At 39.8% G+C, this 18198-nt stretch overlaps 1 protein-coding gene and 1 long non-coding RNA gene across 7 annotated transcripts in view; both read left to right on the top strand.

Moving 5' to 3' along the window:
- The window catches only part of ppig (peptidylprolyl isomerase G (cyclophilin G)), a 107719-nt gene extending 100353 nt beyond the window's left edge, over nt 1–7366 (top strand). For all 6 annotated transcript variants that reach the window (XM_035410015.1, XM_035410010.1, XM_035410014.1 and 3 more), the window contains one exon: nt 4737–7366. In XM_035410015.1, coding sequence (XP_035265906.1) covers nt 4737–5727 — 991 coding nt within the window. In that variant the 3' untranslated portion in view covers nt 5728–7366. The remainder of the gene's footprint in view (nt 1–4736) is intronic.
- Nucleotides 7367–10925: 3559 nt separating this feature from the next.
- On the top strand, nt 10926–17951 carry LOC118222325. The gene is made up of 3 exons (XR_004764267.1): nt 10926–11245; nt 11343–11689; nt 11928–17951. It is a non-coding gene; the product is annotated as an uncharacterized LOC118222325 (long non-coding RNA).
- The last annotated feature ends 247 nt before the right edge of the window (nt 17952–18198 follow it).

The following is an 18198-nucleotide window of genomic DNA, read 5'->3' as shown; positions in this document are numbered from 1 at the left end:
TTTGATTGCTTAAGCAAAATCATCAGGTCGCTGATCAGCAGCTAAGATAGGATTGAATATTTACCACATACATAACGTTTTATTCAGCGGCGACTGGTGACTGGTAAGCTGAAAATTGGTGTGGCGCAAAACTTTCCGTAATTTTCCTTTATTATCAAGCGTGCCAACGATCGGACTTATCAAATGGCAAGTAGCCTAACACACATCGTCTTCATACCGTGTTAGGGGGATTAAATCATAAATTCAATTTATCCGTTAAAAATCTGTTTTAACCACCAAGTAGTCTACACTTAACAAACAAGATACACCAGTCTGTTATCTACCGTGTTAGCTTTCAGAATAATCAGCAAAAACAAAACCTGCACTTCAATTTTGTTTACAATCTACGCATTGCAGATATTTTCCATGAATGCCAGTGTTTAGAAAGAAGTGCATGTATCTGCAAATAATGTTGATTAGAAATGTGCACAATTTCGTACTGCAAATGAAAATAAATGTAGGCTATAAGGCCTAGGCTACTCGATAAAACTGCCTGTTTGGGGAGAACTGGCTATATATGATGGTATTGAGTGGCCTATTTTGTGGATTAATTGTATTGATAATCACTGCTTAGTGATTAAAACGGATTTTTCAAAATCGCATTTATCATTTTATCTCCCTAACACAATGCGAAGAAGCTGTGTGTCCCTTTCCAGTTGATTAGATGTTTGCATGCTTGTTAATCACTGAAAATTTATTAAAACAGTTTGAGATCAATGATTAGTTTAAAGGAAAGTTTTGCGCCCCACCAATTTTCAGCTCACCAGTTGCTGCTGGTTTTATTTTGTTTCAGTTTGACAGTTTAAGAAAGATGGATATAGGATGAAGAAAGGGAGGACAAAAGAGGAGGATGACAGATTATTTTCATGGGTAAAAAAAATTCTCAGCATTAATGACACTCAATAAACTTGAAATATTTTATGTAAAAGCTTGCATCAATAGTATACATTCTTTTTAAAACATAGTTTTCCTTAATTACAATTATGTGCTCAATACATTAAAGACATAACTATTTTGAGCTGAGACATTGGTTTGTACCTTTTTTCACCCACCTCCCAAATCCCAATTTAACCCCTGGTTCTACAATAAATTTACGTGTGCTGCTCCTTTAAAATGTTCACAGTTTGAAGCATGTTTATATGCATTTTCACTTATTTTATGCTGAACTTAACCTAAAGGTGTATACCTTGCAGTGCATCTGTACACATAATTTTGAACGTTAATGCAACCTTGGGCAAACTGGCTCACCAAGAGGAGTAAGAAGCATGCACCAACATCAACTGCCATCACTGGCTAAAATGAAGCAAAAGGAAACTAATAATTTCATAAAATTAGTGAAACAAAATCATATAGATGTTCCATTTTCACAACGGATCTATGTAAATAAAATAAAAAAGATTAGCACTGTTATTGACTGCCAGTAATGCATTGAAACAATTATAAATGCTGTTAAATTAACCCTCCATGGTGTAGTTGCCTCTTCTGTTACACATAAAATAAACGTGGTCAATCATAATTCCTTACTTAATATTGAAGGGACGACACTACAGTAACACCCCTTTCTTCAAAGCTATTCCATCAAGCACACAACACCGCCAGTTGTACATAATAAATTCTAAATATGTTCTAAAAGAATAGATTTAAACCATTGTAGCTTCAGTTAATAATGATTCAAAAGTCATGTTTAGACTCATTTTAAATTATTTTGTTTAAAAAATAAGTTCTATAATGCATACCTAAGAGGGTTAAAGTTTTGGTTTACTTCTTCGTAAATAGAGATTTACCTATACATATCGCTTAGGAGGGAAAATTGAACTTGACCTAAAGGTGTACCTTGCAATATGCCTGCACACGTAACTTAGAATGGCAATTTTTATGAGAACTTGGGCAAACTTGGTACGCCAATAAGAGTAATAAAGAAAGCGCAAGACAGTTAATTCATATGTTGCAAAAATTGCAATTCTCAAATGATTTGACGGAGTTTTAGTCTTGGGGACATGTAAACGATCTGTTGAAGAAAACACCAAACGGGATCATTGATTTGAGAATTGAATGTCAAAACAATATGATTTAAAACACATCTCAACTGCACCAAGCAATGTTCTCTGCTTAACCAGTTTCTGATTAATGATCTCAAAGGCCTGTGCTGTGGTGTGGTTTCAGTCCTGAGTACCAGATCGAATGGATTGGTTCTTGGCTGGGAAAGGTATTCCATCATTTTTGCACTGCCCTTTTAATGAAATAATATGAGAACAGGATGTTTAAACAATGCTCACATGTTATGAACCATATGTTATGGCATACCTAACCAGAAGCCAAAGGTCCCTGGTTGCCCAGTTACGAACCGGTATCCTTCCTCTGGCTATTGAGGTAGGCAGATTTAGTGATGTAATTGAAGAAAAAAGACTGTCTGTTATGTGATCTGGGTGAAATCGAAAATGAATCCCACTTTATGCTGTACTGTACATATTATGATGATCTAAGAGCACCAATTTTCCATGAAATGTCTGTACGAAATCCTGAAGTGTTTTGGGGGGGGGGGGTTAGGGTGATGAAAAATTGGAATGGCTATTTAAGTTTGACGTTTTTAAAACAAGAAAGGGAAACAAGAAGATACATTTTCCATGTTTAACAAGTATTTGCATATCTTTACTTGCAGGGTTTACATCAATGAAGAAAATCTTGAAATATATGGTAGCATGTAAGATTTTTTGCCCAGTCTCATAAATAGGAGGAGGAAGTAGGGTGGGCAGGATCTTGAGAGCAATATCACCCTTTGTATCTGGGGAAAAAATGTAATTCTTTTTTTTTGTTTTTATTTTTTGTCTGTGGTCTGCCAGCACCATTTCTCCACTCACAAATATCTGGACTAAAGAGCATATTACAGCATGTTAATAAACAGGGTAAATACTGGTAGATAAGTTACCCACATTTTTGTTCACGAAAACATAATTTGTCATTTCCATGGAAACATGTTCAGTATGGTAACTAGACGGCTATCTGCATTAGAAAGGCTGTAAATTTGCAGTTGGAGAGGTTCAGCACTTTCTTAACATCACATCGGAGAAGAACTATAAAAAGTAGCCAGCATTTGCTCATTTAAAAGTCCAAATTCAATTCAATTCACTAATGTAATGTAAGCAGTGAATGTAGGTACCTCACGAATGAATAGAGCCAACCTAATGACGGGTTCACATCCAGTGCACATTGTCTTTCTGCCATTTTGAATTTTTTTCGAAACCTACTTTAACAAACTCGGGCCATTTGGCCCACCGTCACCACATCAGGCTAGAAAGAATCTCTGGAGTCTGAACCTCAGTAATTATCAAAAAATGGTTGACTTTTCAAAACAATATGGCCGCCGCATGTCAATCAATTATTGTGGGCGTGACTATTTTTTACTGGAATAGCTGTAACTCATGAATGCTATGTCCGATCCTCACAAAATTTGGTGAGAACAGTCCGTGATTCTGTGGAGGCATACACGTTTTGGTGCCTGTTCACCCATAGGAGCAAAATATAAGAGCGAAACACTATAAGAGCAAAATAAGTTTAAATGCCTATAAAACCTATTTAAAATTTTTTTTAAAAAACTCTTAAATCGTTTGAACAATCAGGCTGAAATTTTGTACACTACATCTCTATAAAAGTCCTCTTTCGATCCACATCTTTGCCTCAAGAAACAACATTGACAGCTATTTTGTTTTTTGGATCATGCTTTGGATCTTGGCCAGTTCCTTCTGGCCATCCACAATTTGCCCTTCCCCTGACACACTTTGATCTGTCCACAAGACCGTTTGCTGGAGTTTTGCCGGCTCCTTTAAGTACTTTCTGCTTTTGTGGTTGCAGTGTAGCCTCTGTAGTTCCGTTCGTGAAGTCTTCTGCGGGCAGTAGTCATTGGCACATCCATGCCTGCATTCTGAAGAGTGTTTCTGCATTTTCTTCATTGTGGTGATCATTCTTTAGTCTTCAACTTTAAATGTCTTTCTTGGCCAACTAGGCCCTTTGCAATTAATGAGCTCACCAGTGCTCTCTTTCTCCAACATCTGATATAGGTATGCCTAAGGTTTAGTCTATGTCTCTGACTGGACTGGAGCCCTGTAGCACTATAACTTAAAGCTGACTTATACCTGCACTAAGGAAACAGTCACACATCTGACTAATCAGAAATACCTGTTAAGCTATTTGTCCCAAACATTATAGTGCCCTGAAATGGGGGTTATGTAAAAATGTGCTGAAATTTCTATATGGTGAAACCAAAATGTGTAAACATACCCTTTAATAAAAATTGAGAATCTGTACTTTAACCACATGTGAATTGTGGAGTACAGAGTCAAATCAAGAAAAAATATGCCTTAGTCCTAATCATTATGGAGGCCACTGTACATGTGCAGGTTAATTCCTGTCAATCAAGTAGCTCATCGTGTCATCATGGTGGTCTTATTTTTTAAACTCCATCTTGAAAGATTGTCTACATTGTTGTATCCATGCTTCCCTTGCCTGAAGGTCCCATAGTCTATTGCAAAGGCTGATTTTGGCTTGGTGGTATTGTATAACAGTACAAATGACTGCTTTTGCTGAATGCAACTAAATTGTGAAAAATATTTGATTTAATCCTTACGAACACATCAACCTATGTTTGGTGTATTACTATCTGAGTGAACATGTAATAAGTTGTGGATTATTTGTATTTGCAGGAGTGATTCAATGGAGGGAAAGAATGAAATCACCAAGTCCTCAACAAGAGGGAGTGAGAGCAAATGGGACATCTCAGATGGCCCCAATCTAAACTGGGACAAAGAAAGAAGGAGCCATCCGCACAGGTCTACGAGCAAAGAGAGGAATGACCAGAAGGCTGACAAGGACAAGAAACATGACAAACACAAAGCCAAGAAAAAGGACAAATCCCACAGTCGTAGCAGGAGCAAAGGAAGGGGTTGCAAGTCACACAGCAGAGAGAGGGATCACAAGTACAGCAAGGGTGAGGAAAAGAGGGATATCTCAATGAGCAAGTTTAGAAACCATGCCAAAGGGAAGGAAACCTCTGAATTGGGGACAAAAGAGAGGGAGAAGAGCAAAAGCATAGAAAGGACAAAGGGAGCTGAGGCAGAGGCAAAGGAAAAGAAGGAAAGGAGGGGCAGGAACAGGGATAAGTCCAGGGCTAAGTCCAGGAGTATGGAGAGGGACTCCAACAAGGACCAACAGAAGTGGCCCGGCAGCAGGAGCAGAGAGTGGGGCAAGCAGGGCTTATCCTGGGATAGAGACCGAGATCGGGAGCAGAGCCTGCGTCCCTGGGACAGGGAGAACCGGAGGAGAGGGAGGTCCAAGAGCCAGGACAGAAAGAGGAGTCCAAACAAGGGCAAGAGTAGAGACTCACGGAAGGGATGGAGGTCCAGGAGCATGAGTGGCAATGACCAAGACAACAGTCACAATAAGGACAGCTCCTCTCACATGAAGAGCCGAGCAGACAAGGAGGAGCACAGAAGGAAGATATCTAAGAGCTGTAGTAGCAGCAGGAGCAGCATCAGCTCTGTCAGTGGTGCAGAGCACAGGGGCAGGAACAAGGGCAGTCAAAGTGGTAGCCCCATTTTGAAGAAAACAGACAGTAGCAGAGATGGGGAACACTCTCACAAGGCCAAGGAGAAGAGGTTGTCTGCTTCCCAGGAGAAGAATCAAAAGTTAGAGTGAAGAGAGGGAGAATTCAGAGCAAGGAAAAGAAATGCGACTCCAGCCCAAGTACTGATGAGATGGCTTAACATTGGTTTTAATATTGAATAACATTTCTTGACGCATGGTATGTCCTGCAACCTCTGGACTCTCTTCAGTGCAATGGAATTTCTTCAGGCTGTTGACGTGTTTTAAGCATCTTTAAGAAGTGACATCAGTCAGCTGTTCAAAGAATCGGCAGTCATGTTTATACTACCGAAGTTTTATTAAAACTTTAGAATAGTGTGCAATCTTGTTTTGTGTGCCTGGTATGACACTTCAGATTGGTGTCCTTTTTTTCTTTTTTTATTACTTTATCCTAAATATAAGTTGCAGAAATGTACAGCTCAATAGTTAGCTTCTGAAATTCTTTCAAGAGCCTCCTTTAAAGTGACTTGAGGACTTGCGCATTTTTTTTTTGCTGTATTTGTAGTAGTGATCATCATCTTGTCTGAAATGTATCATCTCTTTCTCCCAAGGGTTTTTTTTGTTAGCCATTCAAACATCATGCTCAAGACATAGAGTTGGGCAATATATCACAACAATAATCATAATATTTTTAAGCATAACACCAATTGAGGTAGATAAGCTTTCTTCTGTCTTTATTTCTTATTTCATACTTGATTCAGTAGTAAACATCCACACTTCAGAGACCACATGAAATTTTTCCAGGGAAAAAACATCACCACTGATATATACTCACCGGCCACTTCATTAGGTGACAAGAGTGGCACCCGGTGTGGTCTTCTGTTGCCATTATTTTTAATTATTATTTTTGTGATATGTCGCCCAATAGTTATTCCCCCCCCCCTTTCTTCAAAAATGTTTTTATTGAATGGACAGGTTTGTGTCAAAACGGCAGAATTGGTGTATAATGCTTTTTGCTTTAAGGGTTTAATTCCGCACAGTGATATTTGTACATCATCATTGTGGCTCTCAGAAGTCTGCACAGCTGGGCAATTTCAAAGCTTGAAATGGCAACAGCATTAGATTTGATGGCATATATAAGGTATCCTTTGGTAGGCAGTTGTCATACTTATGTGGCAGATAGGATGGCTGCCAGAATTGTAACATTTTAATTCACTTGTATAACCCATTTCATTCATTCAAGTAGTTTTCATTTGATTTAGAGGTTCTGGAATTGGAAAAGCAATTAAAGTTTTTGGGCGAGAAAGTAGAATTGTAAGGACAGAAATGTGTAGGATACTCAGAAATTTTGTTGCCCTTGGATTTTCTTTACATTCATTTTACTAAGGAGTTAAGTGCATGGCCATATTTTGGACCACTTTTCCCATATGTAATTTTTATGTTGGCAACAGAATCATTGCATTCAAGAAAAACCACACCAAATCTTTCTGGAATATAGTGTTTAGTGAAACCTTTAATTTGGAAAATTTAATCTTAACCTGTTTAATGCCATCCTTATCCAGTTTGTGAAGTGGGCTTTTAATTTCAGTCCCTGAATGTTTAATCATTTTCCATTCAAGGATTGCTCTTTATTGGGGTTGTTGGTAAAATCATAAAGGTTATATAAATGTGAAGTCCTAGCTTTATTTAAAAAATCTAACAATACCTGTAGTGTGATCTGTTATAAAATAAAAATCTAAATGCACCTCTTCAATGCAATTTTTTTTATTGCATTATATTTTGTTTATCCTTTCACAGTTATTGGAGCAAATGCAGATAACTGAAAGTATATTTACGCTACAACACTGATGTGACCCAAATCTGACACAAATTGGATTTTATTATTTAAACACCAGAAATACAGGGTATCAGATTTTTTTAGATTGGATGCAGCCTTCAAACACTCAAATTCAAACATATGCAGAATTTGACCTCCTAGCATAATCCCTCCTCGTGGTCGGCATGCCGGCGTGCCTAGATTGCTCAACTCAGACATTCATTGCTCCTGCAACCAAAGTATGAGTTGAAAAAAAAAAAATCTCTGTGTTCTAGTTTCATTAGTAGACGATACACGGTAACTATGCCGAATATGGAGTTTTGCAGCGCTACCATTTTCGCGCTGGCCATTTATTTAACAAGCATCCCCTCCGTAGGACCCCTAATAATAATAATAATACCAACGAAAACAATAGGGTTCCTATTTCGTAGGACCCCTAATAATAATAATACCAACAAAAACAATAGGGTTCCTATTTTGTAGGACCCCTAATAATAATACTAACAAAAACAATAGGGTTCCTATTGCAAGCAGCAATGCGGGGTCCTACGAACACGTCCAAGCCGGGTAGATACTAGGCGAAGGAGAAGAGTCCAAGCCGCATAGATTTCAGGATTTTGGACAAACTTACTTCCTACTTCGTAGGACCCCTAATTGGGATGGCAGGTATGCCATCCCGCCAAGTTACGCCTTGGCGGGGGCATGCCCCATACCTATACAGCACCGAGAGTTTGGCACTTTTCTTCTTCTTCTCATTCTTCTTCTCATTCTTATTTTTCCTGCCGCCTATCCCACTAATAACATGTCTCCCCATTGGACATTTTACCGACACCCGCCAAATCTTCACCTACATGACCCAATGAAAAACTTGCATACACACGCAAAATACCCATACCTTTTTACTCATTTTCAGTACGAACAGCTAGTCCGCCTGTGGCCTAGTGGGTAAGCTTACAGTCTTGGGAACACAGGGTCTGAGGTTCAAGCCTAGCTAGGAACGGGTTTCTTTAACCTGCTTTTACCCTCACTAATAATTGTCTACTACTTCTCAATTATTGCTTTTTCACCATATCTACCCGCCGTTCACCGAACGTATACACTGAATTATGACGTACCGTCTGCACGTTCAGTTATTAACCGGCTACAATATTGCAAAGCCATATGGATTCAACGGGAGCTCTTCTGTGCTTACTGGCCTGTGTTCTTTAAAACCACGGACAGGTTTGCTAATGATATTTCACGCATTGCATAGCTATGTCATGGTGCTGCACTAACAAAGTCACAGACTGGTAAACCTCCGGTTGAAGGATTGAATCCCGCCTCGTCCTCAGGCAGATAATTTTCTCTTTTACACTAACGTTCTCTTACGCTTATATTTGCTTTACCAAAACTCACTCATGGCCACCCATATGCATTTCATGATGGCAAATGTATTCCTTTTATTAAAAAGTTACACCAGTTCACAGCTGTGCCATTTCTACTAACTACATTTCTTCACTTGGCTACTGTACAAAACCTTCTTATCAGCAAACGCCACATTTCTACATTCATGTTACCTCGCCCTGTTCTCTATCTAGCCACATACAAACAATTAGGCTACTACGTATGTACGTTCTGCAACTCCCCATTAAAACATTACATTTAAAAACATGATTCACTCATAATTATAACTACTAGTACTGAACATGAAAAAAACAGCAGTGCAATAGATTTCACACGTTACTTAACCCTCCACTTTAACAGCTGGCGCTTTATGGCGACAGTTATATATACCGTTCGATAAGGAATATAAGCTCGCTCATGGTCACTCCATTTACTTCGCACTGTGACTTGAAAGAATTGACGAAATATTGGGTAGCATTGCTTTGAAATACATCTTATGTCATTTCAGTGAGGCAAGATAGCCTATATTGTTTGTAGTACCGTAACTTGGCGTCATTTTGATATCAATACTTTTGAGTAACTTGGCATTTTTGTACGTTGAAAATGTGTTTTTTATGAAATAATACTAACAAAAACAATAGGGTTCCTACTTCGTAGGACCCCTAATTAATGATTTCACATTTAGGTACTGTACCACAGTGATAATGTTTTTGCATTGTTTTTTAACACCAGGTGCGGCGGACCATTCCGTGGGATTGAAATAACTTAAGGCGCAGCCTGGGTCATATGACACGAGTCTTCAAACGGGAAATGTTCAAATTGTTCGCTAGGTAGCACTAAAGCTGGAAGTATACTCAGTAGGAAGAAAGAACTTCAGGATTGAGAACCACTGGCAAACATGTCCACGAACACTGTTGTCGTTATACTCAGTGAGAACACCGCACCGTTTAAAGTCACTCCACACTGCTGGGGGGTGAATAATTACGAGGCAGCTATTAATCAGGGCTGGAATCTCGCCCAGACCTTCGTCTCGCGGCTACGCGAGATCACAACACAAAAAGTTTAAAGTGTTTAGTTGATCTAGCTATGCAAAAGAATAAAAAAAGGCGAAGGAGATGGTATGTTCACCCTCTAAATCAGAGTAGGACGGAGAATGGAGAGTTTTGTCTGTTCATTCGGCAAATGCAGACTTTAAACGAGGGGGTCCACTTTCTCTTATTTCCGAATGTGTGCCAGGCGTTTTGATGACTTGCTGAAACGAGTAGCACCATTCATCAAACGTGCGGGAACTCACAGAATTCCCATCTCTACAGAAGAGAGATTGGCATTGACTCTCCGTACATTAGCATTTGAAGTCTGCCCTCTGAACTCTCAACCTCTCAAAAAGAAAGACATTTTCTAAACGTTCTCCCTGGAGCCGTCGAACACTGCACTGTGAGAACACACAACACCGCGTCTTTTTGTTCTTCAGTTGTTCTCATTGCGTCTTTTTGCTCAAAAAGTTCTACTTCTTTTCAGGCAGACAGATCGTTTTCAAGGATTGATTTTCTTTTTGCATCTAAAGACCTATTTCATAATATACGTAATATTTGTGAAATACCAGTCACTTGGTCTGATCATGAACCTAAGTAGTTATCTATCCTATACTTTCTGTCAAAATGATTGATTTATGACCCCCCTGTCAGTTTGATTGACAGATCAGTTTGAGTGACATGACCGTTTGAGTGGCAGGTCTGTTTGTCAGTGAGAGATTTATGACACCACCCCCCAGTTATTGTTTCAAGGATCCGTTTGTCAATGGGGGTGTTTTTGTTAGATGTCTTTATTCAGACTTTACAAACATTTCCTCGTAGTTGACATTCTTAACGACACCTCGCCAATCTGTTTTTGAAAGGAGACAACCGTTTTTCAGCGGGGGCCTTTGTTAGATCTTTTATTCAGACTTTTCAAACATTTCCCATAGTATGATGTGCTTAATGACACCACCCCCTGTCGGTGTTTAAAAGGAGACATCTGTTTGTCAGTGAGATTTATGACATTATACATTTGTATAACACTATATATATTTGCGTGTTGCCCGGACATGTCGGTGATGTGTCGGTGACAGCTGATGACCGAGACGTGTTTAGTTGTAAATATATTTAACCTGTAGGGTCTGTATAAAACTGACCCGGGTACCGCGTGGTTATTTACCGAGTTGACCTGTTGACAAGCGCATCTTAAGAAGACTACGATGGATTCTTTCACTTTGAGTGAGTTGATTTGTTTGTTCTTACAGATTTTGTTTTATTTATAATTACATTTTGTGTTGCTGCATTTAGCTTTATGTCCACTTTTGTTTTTTGTTTAACAGGCAGACTGTATATTTGATAGGTGCTGCTGAATGCGATACCATTAACGCAATCGTCAAAATTGAAGGATTCGACTCTCTCAGTTAGTATGGTCTAATCATCTGTGTCTATGAAAGAAAATAACATTTTGGCCGTCGTTATTTCGCTATTAATTAAACCTGTTTTATCATACCTTTCAGTGTATGGTGATATTATTACGCCTATATTGTGTGACCAAAGTGTACCCGAACAGTCGGCACTTGGTAAGCACAACCCTATTTTTTTCAAGAATATCCATTTCTGTGATAAACTGTATTGCTAATGCTGGCGAATGCGGTTTTAGTAGGTCTGCAAGATCTGGTTGAATCCATCACACCGCCGGGGTTCAAACAACCGCTGCGAGGGGTGTCAAGGAAGTTTTCAGGCCGATCATCGGAAAGGCCTGTTGGAGAGGGTTCCAAGCGGAAAGACCCCGTGCATAAGACGACAGACGCGGAGGTCGGTGTTTCGGCAAAGCGTTAAAATTTGTTTATGGACAACGTCATAGGTGAGATCTAAATCTAAAAGGCTATAGGCTAATCATCATTCCTTAAAAGATGTATTGTGTGTGATGGTGACATCAGGCGGGGGAAATTACAGATTACGACAAAAATATTTGTGAATACTACATTTCATTTTGGCAAATCCTACACACTGCGACCTTAATGCCAATGTATAGGCTACTGAATGAAAAAGAGAAATCTAGATCGATAGTACTGAACTAACCACAATATTTATTATTACAGAATTGCAGATTTTTACACAGAGGATACCGTGCTAGGAGACCCCGGACTGTTTGAAGAGTGCGAACAGACACCCCAAACTGCGGCCGTCGATTTGGATTGCGTTGAAGCCTGGTCGGACACGCAAATCAAATTCTGGGATGAAGCTGACTTTAAGGATCTGCCAACAGACTCGAATAAGAACAAAGATATAGTCCTACCGGCGCCTACTGTGGTGAGGAATCGGTGTACGGCAACCGCATCACAGTGCGGAATTATTGAAGATTTTGTGGACGATTCTGAAGCTGTTGGATTATGCAACAACCAAGAACCTGCTGAAGATTCTCGTCAAGGGTATGACTGTTTATGTTTTGATATAGTCAATGATCTATGTTACCAGCGAACTCCACCATTATCCAGATCGGTTTGACAGAAACGTGTCTGTTTTTGAGAGGCAGTGCAAGACTGTTGAAAAGTTGGCTGAGAATATTGTTGAGATAAAGAATGTTGTATTGAATGAGGTTGGTTGATGACAATCTGAGATGGGAGCGTAGATACCAGGAGTTGACTACAACGTTGAATAATCAGACAGATTAGCCTATCCGTGAAGTTTTTTCATTGTGTAAAGTGGATTGGGGTGCTTTTTCAGAGGATTTAAGCCGACTTTCGAACATTTCCCGTAGGCCTAGTTGATGTTCCACGCCGGTCTCTTTTAACGAGACCAACTTGTGTGCATGCAGCTGTGAATATTATAGGTTTTTATGCTTTTTTATTTTCTTTTATGCAACCACTTTTGTCAGAACGCATTTAATTTCATTAAAAACTAAAAGGTTAAACAATTGTTGTGACTAACAGACAAAATAGATACCACAATGTCACAGCCAACCAAACGTAGGAGGCTTGATACCACAGATGACGAATGCGAACACGCTATGGTTATTGCGGAGTTTAATGACACTCTGCATACCATTAACGCGCTGTTAGATGTTGAGGATAGTGCCCAAGACAATGACATATTAACAGACGGTCTCATGAATGATGTTTCTATGTACCGTATGTCTGATGATATCGCCAGTTTCAACAACACAGTACACGCTCTGCAAAATGGAGGCGGTCGCACCGATGTGTCATCTAATCGTGGTTTAGACAGTGTAGATGTAAAAAGGTTGGCAAGAGTGGGTGGTGTGGTCGGAGTTTTCTCAAACCTTAGCTGGGGAAAACGGCATTTTGAACATTACCTTGAGAGGCTCCAGCCTAGCTACAGATGTGAACGCAATGTTGTCTCCAGAAAATGGTTACGGAGTTGAGCGTTTCTTGTATGCCATTGAAAGAGTTATGCAGAGCAACACGCAAACCATGGTTGATGACAACTTGGAGCTAACAGTTTCTATTACACGGAGTAAGAACGGTGGTGTGTATAGAAAGCTACGCGACCTTGCGCACAATGAAGTGGTTAGCAAAAACAGGATGAATTTATTTTGTCCTTCTAACATTTCAAACAACCTGTGTTTCACAATCTATCTCGCACATTATCTAGACCCTCAAGCACCCGCCAACACACTAGAGAAGGTTGCAGCAGACATGCACACACGCATCGGTTATACAATACAACAGAAAATAGGGTTTAAAGATATTTCAAGGTTTGAGGGTGCACTAAAATAGTTGTATTCTATAGATCGGGTTCAAACATGTTGCAGAAATATCATACAAGAGACACACCACATAGTAGGACGGTGTTCTTGTATCTTCACGACGGTCATTATTATGTGATACGGAATCTTAAGGCATTCCTAGGCGAGCCATGTGTTTGTCAGTTTTGCTATGTAGGATTTAGTAATTGTCGAGACCACAGCTGTAAGTTCAGTTGTGATGTGTACAATGACTCCGAATGTTACAAGAAACCTAAAAAGCCAAAATATTGCAATGATTGTTCAAGGTATTGCAAATCAGGCTTTTGTTTTGATAAACACAAACAGTCTGTTTCCACAGGTGAGTCAGGAGCGTTAGTGGTACCATGCGATGTTACAAAGTATTGTAAGAAATGTAACAGACGCTACCATGTTAGTGTGAAAAACCCAAAAGCGCACAAATGTGTTATGGGGCGTTGTATTAATTGCAGCGAAAATTTGTTACCAGATGCAGAACATAATTGTTACATAAAACCTACCGCTTTAAAAAAAACAGACACCAATTATATTTTCTTTGATTTTGAGACCCGGTTTGAGAATGGCAAACACAGCGCCAACTTTGTCTGTGCCATCACATTTAACGACGAAGAGTTTACAGCTGAAGGGGGTGACTGTATTGAAAAACTTTTGAGCAAGTTTAGATCCCCCAAGTATAGAGGTTATACATAGCTAGCGCACAATGCCGCGGGGTTTGACAATTTTATTCTCCTGGAACATTTTTCCAAAGAGGGCATTACACCTAAAATCACCATGATGGGGTGTAGGCTGATTTCTATGTACGACGATACAGCGATACATAAATAGCTACTCATTCATCCCTATGCGTCTTGCTAAAATATCCGCTGCACTGAGCACTGTGGAGAAAGGGCATTTCCCACACAAATTTAACAAGCAGGAAAATGACAGCTACCGCGTTCCTTACCCCAATAAACATTACTATGGTTATAAGACCATGTCGGATAAGGACAAGGCCGAATTTGACAAGTGGTACAACGAAGTTGCTGACGGTGTTTTTGACTTCCAGAAAGAACTGTACACCTATGGTAGAAACGATGTCGTCCTGCTAAGAGAGGTTTGCTTAAAATACCGCGACAAATTTATAGAATGTACAAGTCTTGACCCGTTTAACCACACCACGCTGGCGTCCTGCTGTATGGCTGTCTACAAGACACGTTTTCTCCCCAAAGACACACTGGCCCTGACACATAACAGCGCTTACGTTAACCAACACAAAGCATATTCAAACATTTCCATTGAATGGTTAGAATTTGTCAAGGAAAGCAGAAATGTACATATGCACCACGCTCTGACCCACGGTGAGATGATGGTGGGTAAATATTATGTTGACGGCTATTACGAATAAGACAGCGAGAGAATAGCTCTTGAATTTAATGGTTGTATGCATCATGGTCACGCGTGCTGTTATAACCCAAACCACACTCATCCGTTGTCCAAGATACCATATGGGGTTTTAAGAAAGCGTTTTAATGACAAACTGGAAACTCTTACAAAGACATATGGGTTGAAGGTTGAAGTTATGTGGGAATGCGCGTGGAAGCGTGCTAAACAAAACAATCGAATTTATGGCTACATACACACACCCGGCACGATTGAAACCTAGAGACAGCCTCTTTGGCGGTAGGTTAAATGCTTACAAGTTGTACTACAAAGCTAAAGAGGGGGAGAAAATCAGGTATTTGGATTTCACAAGTTTATACCCATATTGTCAGGCTAGGAAAAGCTATCCCATAGGTCACCCTCAGATAATTTTCAAGGACTTTGAACCTCTCGAAAACTATTACGGCTTGGTCAAAGCAACGGTGCAACCGCCGCGAGGGCTACTCCACCCCGTCCTACCTTATCGTTGTAATGGGAAACTAATGTTCACTCTCTGTCGAACATGCACCGAACAGGAAAATCAGATTACACCCTGTCACCACAACGGTGAAGAAAGGTCGATTTCAGGATGCTGGGTTAGCATCGAGCTGATGAAAGCTGTTGAGAAGGGTTACGCTGTAGTCACTATAGACGAGGTTTGGCATTTCCCCCAAAGCTCAGACACGCTAGTTTCTGACTATTTGAAAACTTTTCTCCAGTACAAGTGGGAGGCTAGCGGTTACCCAGAGCAAGCAATGTCAGAGGCCAACAAGAGAGCCTATATTGATGACTATTTCTAAAAGGAGAATATTGGGTTGAGTCCTGATGAAATATGCGTGAATCAAGCTCGTAGATACATCAACAAACTTCTCCTTAACAGCCTCTGGGGTTGCTTCTCAATGAGGGAAAATTTACCCGTTGCAGAAATGTTGATGTCACCCACTTTTCGTTTGTCTCGGAAGATGTGGCGTTGATTCAGTGGCATCATGCTGATGGATATGGTGGGCACACTCGCGACATAAACGTGTTTCTCGGTGCTTTCACAACGGCGCATGCACGATTGCAATTGTATAATCTTATGGATAAACTGGGCGATAGATTGTTGTACAGCGACACAGACAGCGTTGTCTTTGTTTCTAAGGATGGTGACTGGGAACCACCCCTAGGACCGTATCGAGGAGATCTGATGGATGAAATAGGCTGTGGGGATTACATCAATTTTGCTCGGGCGGTCCAAAGACATACGGGTATCGGACGGCACGTGGGAAAACGTGTATGAAAGCAAATGGGATTACACTGAATTCCAAAAATTCAAAGGCAATCAAATTAAACACACTGATTGGTCTTGTTGACCACTATGTTGTGAATAGAGACAGCAATCAACACATACTTGCGCACACTGACAACATTGTGAGGGACAAAAAGCAACTCACACTGAAAAACAAATCAGTCGTTAAGCGTTTTAAAGTTGTGTACAACAAACGCGTCCTTCTGATTTCTCGACATTGCCTTATGGGTACCAATAGCGGTATGGATAGGTCTATTCAGGGGTTGAGAGACGTCAAATTTTGACTTTAGACTTCAACACCCTTTCTCTTGTGTAATAAGCGGACCTTCAAACTCGGGAAAAACATTTTTTTGTGAAGATGTTTATTGCCAATGCTGACAATGTGATTTCTGATAAAATTGAAAACATTGTGTGCATTTATGACTGCTGGCACAACCGCTTTACGACGAGTTAATGAAGATGAGACATCAAGTTCGTTGAAGGGATACCTGGCACTCTAGATGACGACAACCTCCTACCTGTGGCTAAGAATAATTTATTAATTTTTGACGATGTGATGAAAGACGCAATAATAACCATCATGTTGAAATTTTTTTTACGCAATATGTACATCACCGCATCCTCAGTGCCATCTACCTGGTACAGAATTTGTTTTTTCAGGGGTAAAACTAGCAGAACAATCAGCAACCCCAGAGACGACAATCAAATAAATGTACTGGCCAGGCAAATGTACCCTGGAAATACGAAGTATTTTATGGTATGTTTTAAAAACGCCACAGAAAAGCCTTACAGATATCTCCTGATTGATTATAAAACCAAAACACAGGACGCATATTGTCTCAGAACAGATTTGCTTTCAGCATATCCGTCTGTTTATGCCCAGAAAAAAGAGTTGAGACACCGATATGTTGGCTAGGATTCATAGGAACTTACCGCTTTTGAAACTGTTACTTAATGCTAAACCTGCACAGAGACGACTCATTTTGCAATCGGCGTCAAACGAGTTAATACTGACCCTGTGCGAAGTGGCTTTTAACATTCTCAGGGGTACCATACCACTTACAAATTCACAATATAAAAATTTGGAAAAGAAGAAAACAGTGATAAAGTTTATTGCGGATAAAAATATTGGTGTATGTAGGAAAAAATGAGCTATTAATCAAAGTGGGGCTTTCCTTCTCCCACTCTTAAGTGTGGCAGTTCCGTTTATCAGTAGTCTAATTGCATCACGACAGAGTTAATCTGATGGAGTATGCTGAGAAAATGTATTTAGTCCCCCAACGACAGTTGGATAGATTAAGGGATAACAATGCCCCCATACCTCTAAGACGGACTGCGGAAAACGACTTGGACGCCGCTATAAAGAATGTTTTGAGTAGAGATGATTTGGACCCGCACAAGAAAGCCAAACAATACACATCATTATTGCATAGATACTTGTCATTGGTTAAGCAGGGGGAACTTGAAACTAATACTTTAACTCTGGCTGTACCGACACCTTCTGTAAAGAATGATGCAGAGCAGACTTTACCAGGAACACAAGCCGCCGCTGTCGGTGTGGAGGGGGATAATGTGTTTAACCCCTTAGCGCACAAGCCAAATCATGCCAGTCCTTGCCCATTTAGGGGGTACCCTATTTAAAGCTTTATAACTCCAGATTTGAACACCACTTGAGACTTGAAAAATGGCTTAAATGAAACAAGACATTTGTACAATTTACAATACTAACGCAGATTAATTTATATTCATAATTTCGGAAGAAATAAAGTGCCACAAATGCAATTGTTTTGACAAAGAATCAAAAATAAATTTGCACTTTTTAAGTTTGCAATGAAATACTGAGAGATTGCATATATACAGGAGGTTAAACTATACATTTGCTAGATCAAAAACTTCTTGACCACAAGTTCATAAAATCTAAGGGTGGATATGTAGAACTACT

This window comes from Anguilla anguilla, chromosome 3 (assembly GCF_013347855.1).
Source record: "Anguilla anguilla isolate fAngAng1 chromosome 3, fAngAng1.pri, whole genome shotgun sequence".
NCBI classification, from domain to species: domain Eukaryota; kingdom Metazoa; phylum Chordata; class Actinopteri; order Anguilliformes; family Anguillidae; genus Anguilla; species Anguilla anguilla.
The sequence above is the reverse complement of the archived record's forward strand: the minus strand, read 5'-3'. Positions and strand labels throughout refer to the sequence as shown.